General features: G+C 35.6%; 1 protein-coding gene and 1 pseudogene across 6 annotated transcripts; one reads left to right on the top strand and one right to left on the bottom strand.

Annotated features, from left to right (window-relative positions):
* Nucleotides 1–866: 866 nt before the first annotated feature.
* Nucleotides 867–21776, top strand: MED30 (mediator complex subunit 30). 5 transcript variants are annotated; one of them, XM_025394245.1, is made up of 4 exons: nt 867–1833; nt 10958–11116; nt 13031–13139; nt 21382–21776. In XM_025394245.1, the coding sequence occupies exons 1-4, from the start codon at nt 1657–1659 to the stop codon at nt 21480–21482; spliced, it is 546 nt and encodes a 181-aa protein (XP_025250030.1). In that variant the 5' UTR covers nt 867–1656; the 3' UTR covers nt 21483–21776. The 5 variants fall into 5 exon arrangements, with proteins under 5 accessions (XP_025250030.1, XP_025250031.1, XP_025250032.1 ...); XM_025394246.1 differs by having other exon boundaries at nt 13031–13135; nt 21382–21769; XM_025394247.1 differs by lacking the exon at nt 21382–21776 and adding an exon at nt 17617–19866 and having other exon boundaries at nt 13031–13135.
* Nucleotides 4009–4536, bottom strand: LOC112629794 (annotated as a pseudogene). Its single transcript, XR_003120756.1, has one exon. The product of XR_003120756.1 is annotated as a 40S ribosomal protein S10 pseudogene (transcript).
* Nucleotides 21777–23096: the final 1320 nt, after the last annotated feature.

Consider the following 23096-nt stretch of genomic DNA (forward strand, 5'->3'; position numbering starts at 1 on the left):
TCCTGGAAAGCATTAGGAGGCCTCTTCACTTCAGGTGTTGGCACTGGCCTTCCTCATCCTCCTAGAAAAGACTCTATCATTCGTTACTCCCTTCCCTATCTACCTTCAGGTTCCACACTGCTCCCTTCAGGTCGTTCTCAATCTCCTAAATTGTTAGCACCCTGGTATCAGGAACTTTTCTTTCAAGACGCTCATCACAATAGTGTTCTGTTTGTCTCCATGACAAACACGCTGCAGGGCTTTTGCCTGATTTGTTCAGTACTCTATCTTCATTCCTAGCCCCCAGCACATAGTAGGTGCTCAGCCAATATTTGTCAAATGGTAATTACTCACTGAAGACCCGCGAATTACTATGTTTAATTCTAACACGGTTCCTATGACATATTTAGTAACCATTTCCCGGAAAGTCCGTATAATGGAGCATTCAGATACTTCTAAACAATGCAACATTTGTGCCTATCACCAATTTTACATTCTTGACTTCTTCCCACCTTGAAGATGAACAGTAAGAGGTGAGAGACATTTTATTTTAATTTTTCTTGCATTTATCATGTCACTCAACAATCATTCAATAAGTATTTATTGATACTTGTGCCAATCACTAGGTGTTGGGAATACAGCAAGTGAATAAAATCGTCTGTTTTCATGGAGTTTGCAGTGTGTGTGTAGATAGGGTGAGAAAAAGTCTGAAAGTAAGCCAGCCGAAAGCTATATAAAATATCAGACAGTAGGCCAAGCGCGGTGGCTCACGCCTGTAATCCCAGCACTTTGGGAGGCCGAGGCGGGTGGATCACGAGGTCAGGAGATAGAGACCATCCTGGCTAACACGGTGAAACCCCGTCTTTACTGAAAATACAAAAAAATTAGCCAAGCGTGGTGGCGGGAGCCTGTAGTCCCAGCTACTCGAGAGGCTGAGGCAGGAGAATGGCGGGAACCCGGGAGGCGGAGCTTGCAGTGAGCCGGGATCTCGCCACTGCACTCCAGCCTGGGCGACAGAGCGAGACTCCGTCTCAAAAAAAAGTACCAGAGTCAGAAAGAAGTGTGCGTTGATCATTTTTTTGCTTAGAGAGATTGGGAAAACTCAAGAGAGTAAAACATCTGAGCAGGGACCAAGAGCAATCGGGGAGTCCGTATCATGTCACAGAGAAGCGTACAAGCTTAGGAATCTTGCTTTCTAAATTCGAACCGCAGGTTGCCAGTTACACCTGTATGCGACTGAACAAGTACTTTAACCTGTCTCTTAGCTGTAATACTACAAACCTCAGGCTTGTTAAGAGAAAATACTCCGCAAGGAATTAAACACACAAGGTTCTAACGCTGGGCCAAGACTGGGAAACGAACTCTGGAAACTCACCCTCTGCTCTCCAAGAGCGTTTCCCCTCTGGCTGGATCGCAATTGGTGATTGGCTACTTAACCCGTCCGTCCTTTCCCGCCCAGCGTCCAATCCAATCCCGCCCGGCTCCGCTCGGAGACAGTTCGCCGAGTGGGCGGTGTCCATGACGTTTTATGACGTGTTGCGTCACGGTGGGCGGAAGTCGCGGCCGCTGTTTTGAAATCGGGCCGCGGGGGGTTTCTCAAGCTGGTTCCAACGCTGAGGCCCCACAGCCTCCCAATTCCGGGCGGACCCCTGACGGGCCTGAAGCTGCAGCCGCGCCATGTCCACCCCTCCGTTGGCCGCGTCGGGGATGGCGCCCGGGCCCTTCGCCGGGCCCCAGGCCCAGCAGGCCGCCCGGGAGGTCAACACGGCGTCGCTGTGCCGCATCGGGCAGGAGACGGTGCAGGACATCGTGTACCGCACCATGGAGATCTTCCAGCTCCTGAGGAACATGCAGGTAGGAAGGCGGGCGCGCAGGGCCAGCGAGATGCAGCTGGGAGGAAAAGGGGCGCTGGTTTCCTCGTTACCTCGGGCCCGTGGATGTCAACTGGGCTGCCCTGGGCAAACCTTAGGTGTAGGGTCACCCCCATTCATACTCAGGAGTGTCCCCAAAAGTCGGAGCTGTAGAGGTGATGTTTTTCCAGACCAGATTTCTGCATAATTGAAGCCAATTTTTTTTAGATTCGATCGAGCTGTTTAGTTACCATGTAAACTCTTGCACCTTTCAAGGTAAAGATGGGGTCGCACTCCACTTCCCTCTTTAGGTTGCTTTAAATGTTTTTTCCAGCATTTCTTCTGGGGAGGTCCAAGGAGTTGAAGAATTTACATTATGTTTTTAAAAAACAGTCCTTTTTTTTTTTTTTGGCATAGTTAATATACAGTAAACTACACTCACCTAAAGTTTTGACATATATGTGTACTGTACTGTGTATACTTGTGAAATTATCATCACAATCAAAATAGTGAACATACACATCACCCCAGAAAGTTTCTTCGTACCCCTCTGACATCTTCGCCTCCCACCTTCCATCGCTAAGCAACCATTGATCTGCTTTCTGTAATCATAAATTAATTTGCATTTGCTAGAGTTTTATATCAATGGAGTCTACAGTATGTGAGCTTTTTTGGTCTGAGATCCTTCACTAAGCATGCATCAATACTTTCCTTTTTATTGCTGAGTAATGTTCCATTGTATCAATATATCACCATTTGCTTACCTTTTCTTCTGTTGATGGACATTTGGGTTGTTTCCACTTTCTGGTTGTTATAAATAATGCTATGAACTTTTGCTGACAAATTTTTGTGTGAACATATGTGTCATTTCTCTTGGACAGATTCAGGAGTGGAATTGCTGGATCATGCGATACATGTCTGTTCAATACTTTAAGAAACTTTTCCAAAGTGGCCTGAGCCATTTTACCTCCCGATTATTGCTAGTGGGAATGTAAACATTGCTGTTTAACGGTTCTCGTTTCTCCTCATCCTCATCAACACCTGTTGTGTCTGGATGCTTTCCAAATACTTCTCCCAGTCTATCCTGCCTTTTTGCTGTCTTAATATTATCTTTTGAAGAACAGACATTTTTAATTTTGATGAAATCCAGCTTACTGATACATTCTTTTATAGATTTTGCTTTTGGTGTCATACCTAAGAAATCTTTGCCTAACCCAGAGTGACAAAGGGTTTCTGTTTTCTTCTAGAAGTTTTGTAGTTTCAGGTTTTATATTTAGGTCTACAACCTATATTTAGTTTTGTGAGTTTTTAAATATATATACATAGTGGCAGATACGGATCCAAGTTCATTGTTTTGCATTTGGATATCCAATTGTTCCAGCACTATTTTGCTGACCCATTTTTAATGCTTGTTTATGTTACCCACTACATGTAGTAGATATTATTCTTGTTTTAAGATGAAGATTCTGTACTTCAGAGAAGTAAAGTGGCTTGCCCAAACCTAGTCAGTGGTAGGGTAGATTTGAAACCAAGTTTTCAAAATCTTACAGCTCTTATTTCTGTGGTTGTCCAAAAATGTGTTTTATTGCTTTTTTTTTTTTTAACTGGTCAAGATTTTTTTTTTCCTCCTGATTATAAGAGTAATTCAGTTTTGTGGAAATTTTTAAGACTATGTGAAATATAGTACAAAGGAAATCCAGGAGAAATTATGACATTCTTTGGCAATAATTAAAAAAAAATGAATAGATTCATATCTAGAATGAATAAGGTGCAGATTAAATAATGTCTCAGAATTTAGCATATTTTAAAAAATTTTTGTCCTGTTATATGCAAAGCACTGAATAATACCTAACACTTATGAAGTACTTTCCTTGGTCAGGTACACTGTTATAGGAGCAGTTTTAAGGAGTATTTTTATCCCTATTTTACAGTGAAGGAAACTGAGGCTTAACAAGAGGAAAAAATAAATTACCCAACATCACACATGACTAATAGCTCTTCCTAGTAACCTCTTTTTAATACTAACTTGCTGTCAATGTGCATTATTAAAAGATATAATACAGGTTCATGTTCTACACAGAAAGAACTAAGCTTTTTCAAAAAAAGTATTTTATCAATAACTAGATTACATGTGGACCTGCATTCAAAGCCAACTTTTTTTTTTTTTTTTCAGTTTTTTTGTCTGTAAGTTTATTCAATGCAAAATAATCCTCTCCAATTTTACTGAGGTGGCTGGCCACGTCCACGACCAAATCCGCCTCTAAACTGGAATTCGGTTACTGACCCAGCCCCAGTCTCGGCTTTCTTGCCGGCACGAGGCGACACGGGCACTCCGTCTGTAGGTATGTCTGTCGGCGTCCCCTCTTGTGAGTTTGCAGGTTGCTCACCCTCCAGACCTTTAGGCCGAGGCCTGCCAGTCGCTGGACGACTGCCGCACAGGATGGCAGGAGCAATCTGCAGGGCAGATGAAGGTAATCACGGAGATACTGGATTCCCTCATTGGTAAGGTACCAGTAGAAATGTCTCCAGGCAAACTGTTCCTTCACGTAGCCTCAGGACTTGAGAGACTGCAGGGCCTTCATGACATGAAGGTTGGACACATTCTTGTTTGCCAGCTCCGGGTGCTTAGGCATGTGGAATCCTTCTTGGCCACCTTGACTCCCTCCTTAAAAAGGAGTTCATAGGCTGGGCGCAGCGGCTCACTCATGTAAGCCTAGCACTTTGAGAGGCGAAAGTGGGCGGATCACGAAGTCGGGAATTCGAGACCAGCTTAGCCAACAAGGTGAAACCCCATCTCTACTAAAAATACAAAAATTAGCTGGGCGTGGAGGCACGCGCTTATAATCCCAGCTACTCAGGAGGCTGGGGCAGGAGAATCGCTTGAACCCTGGAGGCGGAGGTTGCAGTGAGCCAAGATCAGGCCATTGCACTCCAGCCTGGGCGACAGAGTGAGACTCCGTCTCAATACGTTTCTTCTTAAGCTTCAACATTTCGGCGGCTGTAGGGTCTGGGGCCCAAAGCCAGCTTTTGAGGGACTATGATAATTATATGTGTGCTTTTCATTTTGTGAAGTCTGTGGTCACTCATCTAAGACCCTTTGGGGCCTATCATAATTGGCTGAAAAGATAACAATGGGCTCCTTCATTTCCAAAAAACTAGAAGAGGTGATAGAAACAGGATATTCTTAACTACATATAACCTAGTGATTTGTTAATACATTTTTAGCATTCACATTTTTAAATAATCCTCTGTATTATTGATCTATGAGAGTAAATTGCTGTGAATACAGACTGCTAAGAATTTTTCTAAGCGTTTGTTTTAAAGAAGTGGTTCCTGGTACACACTAGATGTCTGTTAGCCACTTGAGAGTCTGATGAAAACTGTAAACTCTCTTCAGAGAAAAATACACATACACATGCATTTTGAAAATTTCAGGGGTTAAAGGAAGATTTAGGGATACTCCCCAAGTATCCTTAAATCTCAGATTAAGAGTCCTTGTGGAAGATACCATTGCTTTTGTTTTGTTTGTTATTCTTTGAATCTTTCATTTTTTAAATACATAGTACATTCAGAACTCAGGAATAGAAAAGGACAGTGCAATGAACATTTTCCCTCCCATTCCTCTCTCTTATACTATGTACCTAACTCCTCTCCACAGGCAGTGACTGTGAGTGATTCTTCCTATTTTTGTGTATCTTTCCAGATATTCTCTGCATGTTAAGCAAATGTTTATGTATATTGTTTCATTTTTCCCTTTTTTGCACAGATAATAGCATATTATACATAACCATTTTGTATCTTGCTTTTTTCAGTTGATATATTCTGGAATTTATTCATATCCGTACAGCAAATACTCCCTTTTCCTTTTTATAGTGTATAGTTCACACTGTGTGGAAATACAATAATTTGTTAAACCAGTTCTCTAGTGAGGGCATTGGCTGTTTTTCATCTTTCCCTGTTAGGCTGCAGCAAATAACCTCCTACACAAATTTGCACTTATACCTGTAGGATACGTTTTTAGAAATAGCTATGTGCTTTTGTAATTAGACACATTTCGATGAATTGTCCTCCACAGAGATTGTACTAATTTATGCTATGGCCTAAGACCAGCACAGTGAGTTGTATCTTTTTTGGATCTTTGATCACTCGATAGGTGAAAATTCTACTTTACATTTCTCCTAGTTTGACTGAGTTTGAACATCCCTTAAAATATTTGAATCATTTATATTTTTTTCCTGCTAAATGCTTGTTCACTTACTGTTTACCCATTTGTTTGTCTTTTTTACCTATCATAATTGTAGGATTTAGCTATTTACATACTAGAGAAACCTGCTCTGTGTGATACAACTTGCAGTTATTTTTTCCCCCAGTCTTTTACCTTTTGGCTCTGCTACTGGTAGTTTTGCCATGCTTTTTTTTTTTTTTTTTTTTTTTTTTAAGAAGTTGAATGTATTAGTCTTTTAGGACTTCTAGGCTTTATGCCTAGTTAGAAAGGTCTTCCCCACTCAAATTAGAATTCTATAATTTTTTAAATTTCAGTCTTTACATTTAAAACTCTGATCCTTATGGAATTTATCCTATAAAATGTGAGGTCTGGGCCTAGCCCTAACTTTTTCAAAGGGTTCACTGAATAATTCACTTGCTTCTTCCAGTGATTTCAGGTAGCTTTTATATAAGTGAATTTGTTTCTGGATGTTCTATTCCACGTAGCTGCCTATCTTTTATGTATTAATGCAAAACATTCTTATAATTTGTCAGGATGTATAATGTGTTTACACTTACTTTTTCAGAATTTCCCTGGCTATTCTTGCTTATTTTTCCACATGTATTTTAGAATCAGTTTATTCTAAGAAAAAACCTGTTAGCATTTTTATTAGGATCATTCAGCCTAGAAAGATTTGACATCGCTATGATGTTGACTTTTAGTTCTTTACTAACCAAGAACATGGAGTATTCTTATTCTGTTTTCCTATAAGGTATCTTAAGTTTTCATTTTTATCTTGAGATTTTAAAAGTTTTCTTCCAGATATTTTATCTTTTCTGTTGCCATTGTAAATGGGGTCTTCTTTTCCCATGTTTTTGTTTGTGTTATAGATGAAAGCAGAGCTATTGCTTTCTCTTTGGACCTACTTCCTTATGGAATTCTTTTATTTTTAGTAGCACTTTATCATATTATTTGTAGATAGATTATGATGCTTTCTTTTTAATATTTCAACATTTTTTTTCTCTTTCTTCTCTAGTTGCATCGGCTAGTGCTTCCAGAACAGTGTTCACTTATAGAATTAGCGTCTTAGTAGACATCCTTTTCTGTTTCTGACCTTAGGTGGAATGCTTCTAATGATTCCACGTTAATCATGGTGCTGACTTTTTAACTGAAATAAATGAATGTTATCACACATTGCGGATTTTTTTATTGAGTTTTATATTGATTTTTAAAATGGATGTTGAATTTAGTTGAATGCCTTCTTAGTGTCTGTGTATATGGATCATGTATTTATGGGTTTTCATCCACACTCATGAGTGAGATGGTTATTGATGAGCTTTTCAGCTGAACAGCTACACCACGGTATATACCAAGGGATCTTAGATATTTTTACTGCGTATAGTCTGTGCTATGGGAACCTTGTCTCTCTTGTGTTTACTGCTGTATCCCAGCTTCTAGAACAGTGCTGACACATGAAAGGTGCGTGGTATTTTTTTTAATGATTTAGTAAATTAAGTTGGTAAGTTTGGATATTAGATTTAACATCTAATATCTTCCTAAGTCAGCAAATTTGGGAAGCGTGATTCTTTGCATTTCAAAAGGATTTTTGTTTTCTTTATGACAGTATTTATTAAGAGTTCTTTTATATAATACATCTGAATAAATTTTAAGTATAGATTTATGGGTAAAATAACTCACTAAAATAATTCACACTGTACTTTTTTTTTAATTTATTTATTATTATTATACTTTAAGTTGTAGGGTACATGTGCATAACGTGCAGGTTTGTTACATATGTATACTTGTGCCATGTTGGTGTGCTGCACCCATCAACTCGTCATTTACATCAGGTATAACTCCCAATGCAATCCCTCCCCCCTCCCCCCTCTCCATGATAGGCCCCGGTATGTGATGTTCCCCTTCCTGAGTCCAAGTGATCTCATTGTTCAGTTCCCACCTATGAGTGAGAACATGCGGTGTTTGGTTTTCTGTTCTTGTGATAGTTTGCTAAGAATGATGGTTTCCAGCTGCATCCATGTCCCTACAAAGGACACAACCTCATCCTTTTTTATGGCTGCCTAGTATTCCATGGTGTATATGTGCCACATTTTCTTAATCCAATCTGTCACTGATGGACATTTGGGTTGATTCCAAGTCTTTGCTATTGTGAATAGTGCTGCAATAAACATGCGTGTGCATGTGTCTTTATAGCAGCATAATTTATAATCCTTTGGGTATATACCCAGTAATAGGATGGCTGGGTCAAATGGTATTTCTAGTTCTAGATCCTTGAGGAATCGCCATACTGTTTTCCATAATGGTTGAACTAGTTTACAATCCCACCAACAGTGTAAAAGTGTTCCTATTTCTCCACATCCTCTCCAGCACCTGTTGTTTCCTGACTTTTGAATGATTGCCATTCTAACTGGTGTGAGATGGTATCTCATTGTGGTTTTGATTTGCATTTCTCTGATGGCCAGTGATGATGAGCATTTTTTCATGTGTCTGTTGGCTGTATGAATGTCTTCTTTTGAGAAATGTCTGTTCATATCCTTTGCCCACTTTTTGATGGGGTTGTTTGTTTTTTTCTTGTAAATTTGTTTGAGTTCTTTGTAGGTTCTGGATATTAGCCCTTTGTCAGATGAGTAGATTGCAAAAATTTTCTCCCATTCTGTAGGTTGCCTGTTCACTCTGATGGTAGTTTCTTTTGCTGTGCAGAAGCTCTTTAGTTTAATGAGATCCCATTTGTCAATTTTGGCTTTTGCTGCCGTTGCTTTTGGTGTTTTAGACATGAAGTCTTTGCCCATGCCTATGTCCTGAATGGTACTACCTAGGTTTTCCTCTAGGGTTTTTATGGTATTAGGTCTAACATTTAAGTCTCTAATCCATCTTGAATTAATTTTCGTATAAGGAGTAAGGAAAGGATCCAGTTTCAGCTTTCTACTTATGGCTAGCCAATTTTTCCCAGCACCATTGATTAAATAGGGAATCCTTTCCCCATTTCTTGTTTCTCTCAGGTTTGTCAAAGATCAGATGGCTGTAGATGTGTGGTATTATTTCTGAGGACTCTGTTCTGTTCCATTGGTCTATATCTCTGTTTTGGTACCAGTACCATGCTGTTTTGGTTACTGTAGCCTTGTAGTATAGTTTGAAGTCAGGTAGCGTGATGCCTCCAGCTTTGTTCTTTTGACTTAGGATTCACACTGTACTTTAAAGCCTTCTGTGTGTGTGTACTATGCTAAATATGGTAATGTAAACTTAAGTTCCAGTCTTTACTAAGTAGAAAATATGGGCAAAGTATTAAACCTCATAATGCCATAATAAAGATACAGAGTGCTGTTCTAGGCAAGACATAATCATCACGCTCCTTTTTGTCACCTAAACAAGAAAGCAGGGATCCACTTAAACTTTTCTCTGAATTTCTAGTTAGTGTCTGTGGAATTTCATAAACTGAGAGTTCATGAAGAGAAAGCTTACATTGTACTGAGAAATGAACTCTTAATGCCTTTCTCCTTTAAAATGTTTTGACTAGTTCAGCCTTTGATATTTTATCACATTTCTTTGAGACATTGTAGAGTGTTTTAATGCTTGAGAATTTCTGAAAATCCTAATAATATCACACCTCAAATAATTTGAGGAGATCCATCTTCTTAACTCATAAACCATAACATTATAGGAAATTTAGAAGTATGAGAAAAGAAGAAAATAAATTATTCAAGCCTATTTATCTTACACATCTTTTATCAACTACATATAGGGCTTTCCAGTCTTTTTTCATGTTTCTGGTTGTAATCATTATATGTCCTGTTTTCTTTTCACTCCAAACATTGTATCATGGTTTTCCTTTTTTTTTGGCATTCCTACCTCATGTGTTTAAAAAAGAAAAAAAAAAAAAAAAACTCAAACTGAGGCTTAGAAAGACTGGACTGATTACCTAGCTATTAGATAGTAGATAGTTCCTTTGTTTTTAAATCACCTGATTCAAATCCTCAAATAGGTATACATGTGAATTCCTACAATTAAAATGCCTGAATACTAGAAAATGTGGTACTCTATAAATATTATTGATTCAAGTATTAGGGTGATGCCACAGATCAAATTGTGGGAATAAAATATTCTACGGCTATACAGAGAAAGATTTTGTTCATGAGTTTCAGCAATGCACAAGTACATATTTAGTTATAAATTCTAAATAAATAGTCGATTTTTGTTTACCTGTCTTTTTTTTTATTATTTCAATATATACTTTTCTTCTCTTGATAAAATTCCTGAATTAAAAATATATCAATATCTAAGACAGAGTTATGATCATAGCAGTTACTTTTAATAATTTATTAATGGTGTTCAAGTATAGGTGGGACCCATATCTCCTGCTATTGATTTTTTTAAGTAAAATTTTAAATGACAGGTTTATATTTTAATGTGTGCTTTAAGCATCTTAATTATCTTATCAGAGTTAAGGTATTTTGAGAATATTTTTGCAATACCTGCCATATGTTCTTTATTTTCTTCCACTAGAATATCATAAGATTCACTTTTTGGTGTATGTTTTTAACTGTACTTTGTTTTTAACTTCTTGGTTGAGGTCAGCAGCATGCTGCATTTATATAATAGTAACATTAAAATTGTACATTCTTTTTAAAGTTACACTTCAAAAATTAAAGGGGAAAAACTATTTCAAGTCAGGGTTTATCACAAAGTTTTTCTAGGTCTGTTTTATAGCAGTGAAAGAGTATGCCAAGTTGTTAATAAATGGGCGTGCATTACTCTTACATTCTTAAAATTGAACTTGATCAGTTGTGAGAGACAGCTTACGTCTATGCATTGCCTAAAAATTGTTTCTGTTTATTGGCTTTACTTATAGAAAATCTTGATTTTTTTTTTTCATTACTTTATATTTTTATTCTTTGTTTTTCCTGATAAGCTGCCAAATGGTGTCACTTACCACACTGGAACATATCAAGACCGGTTAACAAAGCTACAGGATAATCTTCGCCAACTTTCAGTTCTCTTCAGGAAGCTGAGATTGGTATATGACAAATGCAATGAAAACTGTGGTGGGATGGATCCCATTCCAGTCGAGGTAATTTTTTGTGATAGAGGGAGGATGAATATAAGGTGTGAATTAGTGTCAAGACAGTTGTTACTGTTTTTCCTCTCTCTCTCGTTTTAGCAATATTTCCAGGTTTTGAATTTTATTAGTTTTACTTTTGACCACAGAAGGTGAAAATGTGATATATATGCATAAAATACTACTATATTTTTACATTAATAATTTCTTGTAGACTTTGACAGGCTTATAGTAATTTTTGTTGTTAGGAAGAAATGGTTTTCTGTGGCAATTTTTATTGCTATCAGTGTCTCCTTTTAATTAAGTCAGGGATATTTTTAGTAGGAATTTTAATAGTATCATATACTTTTAAGGTGGTTTTCATGAAGTACTTTACAGATAAAATATTATTTTTATTATTATTAATTTAGATTTTATATTTGGCCCAGTGGAATCACTGTATTTTAAAAAATGTACTCTCTAAATTTCATCTTGCATCCCACCTTTTTGGTTAATTAGGCATACATTTCTGTAAGTGACCCTTTCCTGTTGACAAATTATTTCTCTACCACCAAAGGAAGCTGGTAAAAGATGACCAGAGAAAAATTAAACTGCAAAAATGCCTAAAAAGAAGGGGTCAGAGATGTGGGAGAAAGATCAGAAATGTGGCCTGCATTGTCAGATGCTGCAGAAAAGTCAAGGAAAATCAGGAATGAAAACTGTCCAGTGGATTTTGCTAGATGAAAATTGTTAGGATATTTGAGTAGAGCTTCAGTGAAATGGTAGCAGCACGAAGTCTGATCGCAGTCGGGTGAAGATTAAACAGGAAATAAGAAGCTGGAGCCAGCAAGTGGGTATCAGTCTTTCAAGAAGCTTTGAAAAAAATAAGACAGGAAAGCAGTAGATGGAAGGAGAGATGGAATCGAAGGTTTGCAGGGGGAAGAGGAGCTTCTCCCCAAATAGAAGAGACAGGAACATGTTAGAATAATAAAGGAAGAAAGCTGTAGGGAGAGGTTGGGAGAAGGGTGTATAAATAATGAAGACAGGAGGGCAGTCAGGCCACAGGGATGGAGACTAATCGTCTTCAGGAGGAAGGACAGCTCTGCATTAAGAGAGAGAAAACAAAGAAAAGGAGAATGTAGACATGGGTGAGTTTATATATATCCCAAGAATTTTAAGAAGTTTTATCAGGTGAATCTTAGTTTTGCCAGTCATTTACCTTTGGCCTATTCCTGCATTGGTAATACACAATAGTAGAGGCTAGGTGATTCCTGAAGTCTGTCACACTTACGAGGTAAATTCCATCACTAACCGTGCATACTTAATTACGATTCTGCTAGAAGTTTCATTGCTATATAAATTTGTTTCTCCTACAAAAAAAAAGTTCTCACAACTGAAAAAACTTAAGACGTCTAGAAATTTGCATAGACTCTGAAGTTTTAGTTTGCAAGTTAATGACATTTATATAATACAGATCCGTGAAGTTCTTTTCTTTTTATTACAGATGAAGGAAAGCCTGTTTTATCTATCTCAATAGACTACAAATCTCTTAGGGGCAAGAATCACATCTTGTTTGGCATTAGTTTTATAGTGTTTCATAATTAAATATTTGCTAATTGAATGAGTAGGGTTTTTTTTAATTTTTGTTTTATTTTATTTTATTTTTTGTTACTTCTCCCATCTTCCTGCTGGAAGTATTGTTTAGTTATACATGACAACCAATGTTATAAAGGCTGTTTTGCAAAAGAAACCTGAAAGGGTATTGTGTAGAATGCATTGAAATGGTCAACTATTAAAGCTCTTATTTCAGGCTATCACCTGAATTGAAATTTATTTTTATACAAATAAAACTATAAAAATTGACTTTAATTTGATATATTCTCTATACCAGTGATTAGAAAACTTGAATTATATTTTTGACTTTTAATTTTTGTTAATCATTCCCAGCAACTTATTCCATATGTGGAAGAAGATGGCTCAAAGAATGATGATCGGGCTGGCCCACCTCGTTTTGCTAGTGAAGAGAGGCGAGAAATTGCTGAAGTAAATAAAGTGAGTTTTCAATACTGTTGCTGATTCAAAGGACACTTAAAACTATTAGCAAGACAGTGGTTTTTTTTTTTTTAATCTTTTTCTTTTAGATAAATAGCCAACATTTTTCATAAGGTGAAATATAGAAATATCCTTATTAAAAACAAGCATGAAATAAGATGCTTTATACCACTATGTTTAATATTATTTTAGAAGTTATAGCCAGTACAAAAAAGACAGTGAATAAATGACAGCTGGGAAACAGGAGTTACTATGTATGAGCTTTATTAGAATGATCAAAGAAACTCAACTGATGAACAACTAGTCTATTAAGAGTTCCATAAAAGGGTCTAAGACAAGACTGATACCATGTTCTTCTAATGCTGTAAACCTGTTAGATTATAAGATTCTATTGACTCTTATAACAATTAATATTTAGTAGATAGGAATTATGTCAATCATGTGTGTGAATAAACTTATTAAGATACATAAAGGAAGCTTTGAATGATTAAAAGAACATACAAAGTTCTTGGATGAGCAATACATATTATAAAAACACCAGTCTTGATTACCTCACAGTTTTAATACAGTAACAATCCAAATCCTAATAAGAAAGCATGCAAAAATAATAGGATTGTAGTGCAATACCAATCAATAAACAGATCCAGATAAAACCCAAATGAGATTTTTTTCTTGAAAGTATACAAAAATATCAAAGAAAATGTTGATAAGTATGACTAATAAAGCAGAATTCTTAGCTTCAAAAATTAAACTGTAATATGAAGCATATTATACAAATGGTAATTAGGTGTGTAATACTGGCACAAGAATAGGCAGATTAGTAAAATAATCTAGCCAGAAAAACAGCATTCTCATTGTACATGAGAATTTAATATGACAGAAGAGGGCTTGTGTGAAAAATTAGTCTTTAGAAATAGAAACTTTGGGGGCGAAATTAAGCTAGCTTTTTACATTACACCATATATCAAAATGAATTTCAGAGTTGAAAATAAGACCTGCAAAACAAAATATTGGATAATTTTTTAAGTATTTTAAAACTCGGAAGAAAGGAAAAAGATGGATAGATTTTATAAAATAAAATTTTGCAACTTTTTTAGAAGGTGAAATACATATTTAGAAAACTATTTCCAAAAAATCTGATTGTAATGAATGACAATCATAATAAAAAACTCACAGTAAAAAATTGGTAGAGGGTGAGGAAGAGATTGGGGACTTTTAGTTTAGATCTTGAAAAATAACTGGTATTTGATAGTCTAGATATATGAGACATTCATTTATTAAGACGTGTTATATGTTTCTGTTGATAAAATATGTATTACCTCAATAAATGTGTTCTGCTTATTTTTCTCTAATACGGATTTTTTTATAAAATATAATTAAATATGTATATAAATAAAACACCATTTTAATAATAACTTTGGTTTCAGAGTACCACATGTGTAACTAATGTAAATATAGTTTGTTCTGTACCATAGAGGATTTTATAATATTTTGTAAAAAATAAAGTTGTATAAATTCAGAAAGATACTTTTTCTAAATTTACATTTCTCTTCAATTTTCATGAAGTTTCTCTTTTTTCCCAATTTGATAACTTAGAAATAACGTGTCTTTGACTTTTAAAAGTTCTCGTTTATAATCAAAATATGGTAATTCTTTGGCAGCATGTAACCGAAAAAATTCTTACTAGCTACTGACATAGAGTTTTGTGGATTTTAAGTAAAGGATATAATTGAAACAAGGATATGATGTATACAAGGACTTCTTTCTCCACGTGAGGATTTAGCTCTCTACAGCCTCTCTCTCCTGGACCCACCTACATAATTGTTTCCCTCAAACCTTTCAGTGCAGTTATATCATATTTGGGGTTCAGTAAATAATCTGTGTCATATAATTATGGCTTCGTAAGTATTGTTTATTGCTAAACCACATAGTAAACTAGGGTCACATTTCCTTGGTTGAATAATTTTTTGTTTTTCTGAAGTTAATTCTTACCTCTTTAATTTTCTAAAATTTTAGTGCATCTATGATAGCATCTCAGTACTATTTTCTAATTTTCCAGAGTCAGAATCATTACACAGGTTCGTGGTTCTCATCCCACCCTCCCAAGTTTTCTTTGGTCTTACAGGTCTGGATGAAATGCTGGTTAGGCCTGCTTTTTAGCTCTGGGACTTTCCTTCACCTCTTCTGTTGGTTTCACTATTTCTTCAGCTCATGTCTTCCTCTTTCTTGGTTTTCTTCCTTGTTGGTAATGTGCATACATCAGTGACTTCTTTAGAAGGAATGCAGACACTTAAATTTTGAGTCCTTACGTATTTGTCCAGTTCATAGTTTGGCTGGCTATAAAATTCTATGTTGTAAGTTACGTTTCCTCAGAAATTTGAAGGCATTCCATAATCTAGTGTAGGGTTTGGCAGACTTTTTCTTTAAACGACTAGATAGTCAATCTTTTAACCATTCCTCTAGTTTTCATCCCCAGGGCTCAGCTAGTGCCTCTGAGATGGTCTCTGTCTGTGGTTCTCCATGGTGGATCAGGCCTATTCTCAGTGGTATCCTTCTTGCATGCCCAGGCCTTCTCTGAGTCACTGACCACTCCCTCTTTACTTTTCATCTTAAAATTTACCTTGCATCTGCTGTTGTGTCCTTTGTAATCACTTTTCCTTGCATCAGTTTATAGCTTTTTTTATTCCTCTCCTGCCACACACTCAATAGATACACAAAGTTTCTGAAAGTTTGTGTATGCTTATGGAATGAAAGTGTTTTAAATTTTTTTCCCCATTTTTACTTCTGACATTGAGATCTCTTCCTTTGATTAAATGACTTGGATCTGTTCTAAGTGCTTTTAACTTCAGTATAAAACATATTTTAGTTAACGTGATATCAAACTGATGGGTTGTTACAAAGAGAAAATCAGTTTAGGTATTTTAAATAAACCAGGTTTAAAGCTAAACTCTATTTCTGTGGGAATTGCTTTTTAAAAGACAAGTTAGAGGGAAAGTACCTTCTTGAGTATCATGGGGAAGAACTCATTTGATGACCTCATAACTCTCTTTGTATGAATTCTTCTATCTATATTTTGAGAAAGCACTGAAGGATTAGGTGGTGGGCAGAGGGAAAAGATGGGAGAGGGCTAACATTTGGTTAACTTAAATTTAAATCGCAAATAAAGAAGGAAGAAGAGAATAAAATTAACTGCTAAAAAGCAAACAAGTATTTTGTTGTTGTTGTTGTTGTTTACCAAAAGGGGTTTTTAATTCATTCCTTTAAAAAAATTATAAATGTGAATTAAATGTAGCATATTCTGTTAATGGAATAACCTTATGTACAGTTAACACTAGCTACTGACATAGAGTTTTGTGGATTTTAAGTAAAGGACATAATTGATACAAGGATATGATGTATAAAAGGACTTTCTCCACATGAGAATTTAGCTCTCTACAGCCTCTCTCTTCTGGACCCACCTATGTAATTGTTTCCCTCAAACAATTGTATTTCATTCTTTTCCTTCAACTTATTTAAGCTCTGTGTCTCCATTCTAGAATATAAGATTAAAATATATGATTAAAATATTTAATTTTTAAAATATTGAGCTTATGATCCATATATATATATATATATATTTTTTTTTTTTTTTTTTGAGACAAAATCTGTCTCTGTCACCCAGGCTGGAGTGCAGTGGCACGATCTTGGCTCACTGCAACCTCTGCCTCCTGAGTTCAAGCGATTCTCCTGCCTCAGCCTCCTGAGTAGCTGGGATTACAGGCCTGCATCACCATGCCCAGCTAATTTTTTTGTGTTTTTAGTAGTAATGGGATTTCACCGTGTTGGTCAGGTGCTGTTGAACTCTTGACATCGTGATCCACCCACCTCAGCCTCCCAAAGTGCTGGGATTACAGGCCTGAACCACTGCACCTGGCTGATACATCTTTTTTTTTTTCTTAATGGCATACACACCTGAGGGTGTTTCTCATAGTGAAAACTGGCTATAGATGATAATGTCCTGATCTGATTATTTAATCACATAGATGCTATTAAAAATAAACAGTTCATTGATTTGACAACTATTTATAAATAACTACATTCATAAACTTAATTTTTGTCTCTGTCAATTATGTTAATCCATATTCTTATGTAAACATAGGTTTGCTTTTTTTTAGTTCATGCAGTTAGTAGGTGATAGATTTTTAAAGTTCACAGAATCTTAGCTAGTAACACTAAAACACTGAAAATACTTCTTACCTATTATGGTATGGAGTATAAAAATGCATAGTTTTTAATAATGGCCATTATTAAATATCTTTTTTTATACTAAGAGGAGTTATGTAAACAAAAAAAAGTTTTGAAATGATTGCCAATAATTTTTGTTTACTTGCATTTTTTTTTCCATTCTTGTAGGTTTTGGGAGAAGCTTTTTGATTTGGCTTTTGTTATTTTTTCTTCAAACATGAAAATATTTAAATACTTGTGTGCCTGCTCTCTGCCAGGCATTGTGCTCAGTACCAGAATTTCTTCCATGAACCAGCTGGATGTGTTATCTGCTATATACTCATTTCACATGAGTGGACAAGTTTCTTCTTGGAGAACATAAGACTCCAGTGGAAACAAAGCAGCACCTGTTTCATGTTCCCATTTCATGTTTTAATGAATATTTACAGAAACAAAAGCATTGTGCCATATTTTTAATACATTGGCATTTGGTCGTATTAAATAACTAAGTTGCTTTATAGAGCTGTGTAATCTGTAATAAAATTATATTCTTTGCATTCAATTAAAAATATTCAGAATTTTACTACAATGCATATCTTCTTTTTGTTCTAAATAAGCTACATAAAATAAGTAAATTTATATACCTCTCAGTTGACCCTCACTTAGTCATTTTCAAAACATTATCATATCATTGTGTACTTGAAATTGTGCAGAAGAGCATACTGATGGTGTGTTTACTATTTGGTCCTTATGGTCTGTCTGGTTTCTAACAATGCAAAAACCACCAATAACTATCCTAATGCCATGAAACTCTGAGGCACACGATTGTAGTCAGTATTTGATGTAAATCATCATAAGACAATATGGCTGGTTTTAATAGTCAAATTCGTGGTTTATTTAAATACTTTCATTTTCTCTTAATATATCCTGGAATCCTTAAGCCGAATACCCAAGTAAAGGATGGATACTTGTTTGAGACCACATTTTTTAGGTGCAGGGGTGTCCAATCTTTTGACTTCCCTGGGCCACATTGTAAGAATTGTTTTGGGCCACACATGAACTATACTAACGTTAATGATAGCTGATAAGCCCCCCAAAAAAATATCATAATGTTTTAAGAAAGCTTACGAATTTGTATTGGGCTACACTCACAGACGATCGGGGCCACATGCGGCCTGCAGGCCACAGTTGGACAAGCTTGCTTTGGGGGCATCAGAATGAGTTTCATTTTGCTTAAGGCTATTTTCTTGATGGGAAAATGAAATTGAAAAAGATAGTAGGTAGTATTTACTACAAGATTGACATAATTGAGTCCATGCATTTAGAAAGTAAAGCATTTTTTGTCAAGTGTCACAGCTTTTGTGTGAATATTAAATTACATGGTATGAGTTAGCAGAAACATTTTTTAAGTATTTAATCTACTTACACATTCACCTGTTAATGTACGAAATTGGGCACAGCTGATGGATTTTGAAAATAGCAGCTGTCAACCTCTGTTAAAATCAATCAGTGGCAAGATACATATATTAAATCCTATATCGTGTCATGAAAATTTATTTACAGTTTAGCCACTAATAAGCATAAGTGTCAGCTTTGCTGTTGATCATTTTTATGACATGTTTTGACTCTGGATATTTTATTTGTATGCTAATTTTTTAAATTTAAAACTTTGTGGCATCTTTGAGAAATGCTATCCCAAGAGCCTTATATGTTAATTATTTAAAAATTTTCTATTCCCTAGTGTTGAATATTATCTTGAAAATACCCTACATATTCTAGTTCTTACTTTTTAAAAAAAACAATTATGAGGCTTAAATTGAAAAGAGTACCAGAATGTATATTTCCAAATGAGGATTCTTGAAAGTAGTCTTATTGGTAGGTTATACATTTATTTCAATGGTGAAACCATTGTGATAGCCAGCTGAAGGCCTGAGTTGATATTGATTATAAAGTCTCTTTTTAACCACCCGGATGACCAATTGTCATCTTACGTATGGGTATGCAGAAAGTACAACTGGCAGAGACCTTAGATTTTATAATCCAATTACATAAATGAGAAAACCGAGGAGAATGAATTTGTCTAAGATCAAATACCAAGTTAGAGGCAAAGTTGGAACTGGGACTGAGATTGCCAGCCTCCCAATATAGCACTTTTATATTCCTCTGTTTTGCTGCTACTCTTGATTGCTGGCAGAAGTGTTGGTTTCTTGGTCTCTGTGATGAAAAAGACTTTACAGGCTTGGTTATTCTTCATCTTTCCCAGCAATTTGAATCAATTTTGTTAGATATATACAACCACTTAAATAGCAGACTGTCACATACTCATGATAACAGAATATAGAAGATAGGTCATCTGAAAACTTGTACAAGGGAGATTCACTAAAAATACCAGCAGTTTCTGTTTCCTGAAGACTGTGTTAGAGTGAGCTTTAGAGTCAAGCCCTGTGTACTGTATAGTCATGTTTTTCTCTGACTGCATCGTGCTAGTTCTCTTTTCAAATGTGAATTAAATTTAGTTATGAAAGATTATTAAAGTCTCTGTAAATTGATTTTCTATTTTCCAGTAAGAGTTTCTTGGGCTTTCCTGTTAGCCACCTCTTTCTTGTTACTTCCCTAACTCAGAATAGAAGCAATACAAGCAACTTCATTTTAATTTGCTTTTTAAAGAAATCAAAATTAAGATTTTTAGGCCTCTTTTTAATAAGCATACACTAATTTATCTGGAGGTTGTTTAATATAGTGTCTTAAAATTAAATATATTATCTCCAAATGTAATGTTTCCAAGGGGTTATTGAATAATAATGATTATTATTATAACCAGTAAACACTCTGACCAGAAGTTCTCTATTTCTATCTTGTTTTATCTAAGCAGACATTTACCACATAGGATTTGAAGAAAGAATGTTTAAAAAGAAGTTTACAAATCTTAGTCAAGTAGAATTCAAGTATAGAGATACAGAGACACATGCCGTGCACATTTCAGGCATTCAGCAAATCTTAGTAGAAAAGATTGCTTTGGGTGCTCTGCCATTTGTCTTCAGTTTTTAGAATTAGAAGGAGATTGCAATTCATGCTACAGGCAAACAGTGATTTCTGCCACACTTTTGAAACACCGATTGCATGAGGCATTGTATTTTTATTATATTTTATTTTCTATATCAACAGTTTACATTTTGTGCCTACCAGTAACATTTGTTGAATGTTTACTTATGTGTCAGGCACAATTCTAATACTTGACATGAATCAGATCATTTAATCCTCATAACAACTCTTAGGAGGTAGGTTCAATTATTATTTCCATTTTTCTGATGTGGAAACTAAAGTACAGGGAGGTTAAAAAAGTAGGTCAGTGTTATAAGTTTCATAGTGAAGGATCTGGCCGGGTGTGGTGGCTCAAGACTGTAATCCCAGCACTTTGGGAGGCCAAGACGGGCAGATCACTTGAAGTCAGAAGACCAGCCTGGCCAACATGGCAAAACTTTGTCTCTACTAAAAATACAAAAAAACTAGCTGGGCGTGGTGGTGGGCGCCTGTAATTCCATCTACTCAGGAGGCTGAGGCAGGAGAATTGCTGGAATCCAGGAGGCTGAGGTTGCAGTGAGCCAAGATTGTGCCACTGCACTGCAGCCTGGGGGAAAAAAAAATCACAGTGAAGGATCTGAACGACGTCCAGAGATCTGGCTGTAGAGTATGGGCTCTTGACCGTTAGGTTATACTGCCCCTTAGAAAACCTGTATGCTTATGTTTTAAAACAAATAAATGTTTAGCTGATTTATTTATTTATATATGGTGGAGGTGGAAGAGTAAGCAGGGCCTGGGGCGGGCCTGGAGCCATAGACCTCTGCAGGCTGAATTTTTAGAATTCAGGATCCCTGTCAGCGAATATTTAACGCCAGAAGAGGGTTGAGACCATCTGCCTTATAGGGTTATTTAGCTCAATTTCTGTCTGGATCATTACAGTCCTAACTTACGACATTTTAATCTTCTAACTTCATGGTCTATATTTCCTGAAACATTTTTGATAAATTCTTTTGTTTCTACAGAAACTCAAACAGAAGAATCAACAGCTGAAGCAAATTATGGATCAATTACGAAATCTCATCTGGGATATAAATGCCATGTTGGCAATGAGGAACTAAGCTGATATTTAAATTTCCTGCTTTACACATGTTATACCGTTGTTTTTTTCCCTCAAGTATTTTTTCCCCTGTGAAGAAGGTTATTTATCTGCTTTTATTTTAGTCACTAAAACTAAAGTTTGTATTTTTACATTGTGATTTTTACTTAAAATATTCATTAACTTTTTTTTAATGCTATTGATCTTATGAAAGATTATTGTAATAAATTTTGATGGGGTTTGTATTTTGGTTAATCTTCATGAATTGAATAATTGTTTTTTTAAAGCAAAATAAAGTTTTTTAAATAAGTTTTTAAATTTGATTAATGGATTTACTCATTCCAATAAACCTTTTAGAAGAAAACTAAATATTTAAATATTTCTGCAGATAAAAGTATCAAATACAGTCAGTCTGTATACAAATTAAAATTAAAGATATGTTACCATTTCAGCTCAAGTTTTTAAATTCAATTTTATTGCCAAGCCAATTAAAATGTATATTTCTATGAATAGATGAAAATTTATCTTTAACATATTCTTCAAGTGTTTGGTCTTAAATGGTCTGTCTCTAAAAGGAGAGAAAGTAATGATCTAAGGACAACACAAATTGAAATCACAACTGTGTGCTTATCTGCTCTGCTTTAAGCTAAGAAGCAATCACCTAATTTTTTAGGTATACCCTAAAATAATCATAAGTGTGTTTTGGAAATAGTACATTTGTAGGGATTTTAAATGAGATACTTCTATATGACAGGTGTTTTTTGTTTTGTTTTGTTTTTGTTTTTGTTTTTTTTGGTTTTTTGGCCTGTAGTCAATCCTGTTTAGGTCTCCCTGTGGGAGCTGATTTCTCATATTACAAATAATATATTCTCAAATAAAGAGTTGAAGTCTTTTCAGAAAGGACTTTTCAGCTTGATTCAGAAGGCTTTTCCTATCTGGCCTCAGTTCTAACTCTATGAAAAATATTGTTTGGGCTTTTCTTATAAAAGTTTCTCTGGAAGCTAACACAGGAAACCGTAATAGGCATCCTCTGGGGAGGGGAAGTGGGTGGTTGAGGATCAGAATTAAGAAGGCGCTGACTTTTCATTGTATATAATTTTGTACCTTTTGAATTTTACAGCATGTGCAAATATTGGCTATTCAGAAAATTGGAAAATATTTTTCATTTTAAGTTATGCAGATTCCCACCTAGACAGTGCAAGAAGACAAGACAAACCATGCAAGCATCTTTAGACCCTCCAACTTTACATTTGTCAGAGCAGGTCTGAGCAAGCCCAGTGTTAGATGGGGCGCTGACTCTGCCTACAGTGGGAAGCTCTTCAGAGTTAAAGGGCAGAAGGAAAAGGTGTATGAAGCTGTGACAAGGAGAAGAAAAAGGACTAATAGTCTAACCTACTGTGGTACTTCGTAATATCTAAGGATATTCTAGTTTATTTGGACATGCAGGGTTTTTATAGGTTTTCACTGTATATTCTTTGCACTATTATGAATTTAGTGCACTATTGCTGGCTACTCTTGTCAATTTAGTATTTTGGTATTGATGACTTCTAAGACAGTTCTAAAATGTTCTAACCTAATGTTTTTGTTTTAACTATTACACTCAACTACTTCGATTATTCAGGGTGCCACAAACAACTCTTG

Source organism: Theropithecus gelada, chromosome 8 (assembly GCF_003255815.1).
Source record: "Theropithecus gelada isolate Dixy chromosome 8, Tgel_1.0, whole genome shotgun sequence".
Classification (NCBI taxonomy): Eukaryota; Metazoa; Chordata; class Mammalia; order Primates; family Cercopithecidae; genus Theropithecus; species Theropithecus gelada.

Bases quoted from the DNA above. Each gene is read 5' to 3' on its own strand.
- MED30 (XM_025394245.1), top strand. From the start codon at position 1,657: ATGTCCACCCCTCCGTTGGCCGCGTCGGGGATGGCGCCCGGGCCCTTC. The intron at 11,117-13,030 runs GTAATTTTTTGT...AATCATTCCCAG, and splicing joins TGGATCCCATTCCAGTCGAG to CAACTTATTCCATATGTGGA. The intron at 13,140-21,381 runs GTTTTCAATACT...TTGTTTCTACAG, and splicing joins TGCTGAAGTAAATAAAGTGA to AAACTCAAACAGAAGAATCA.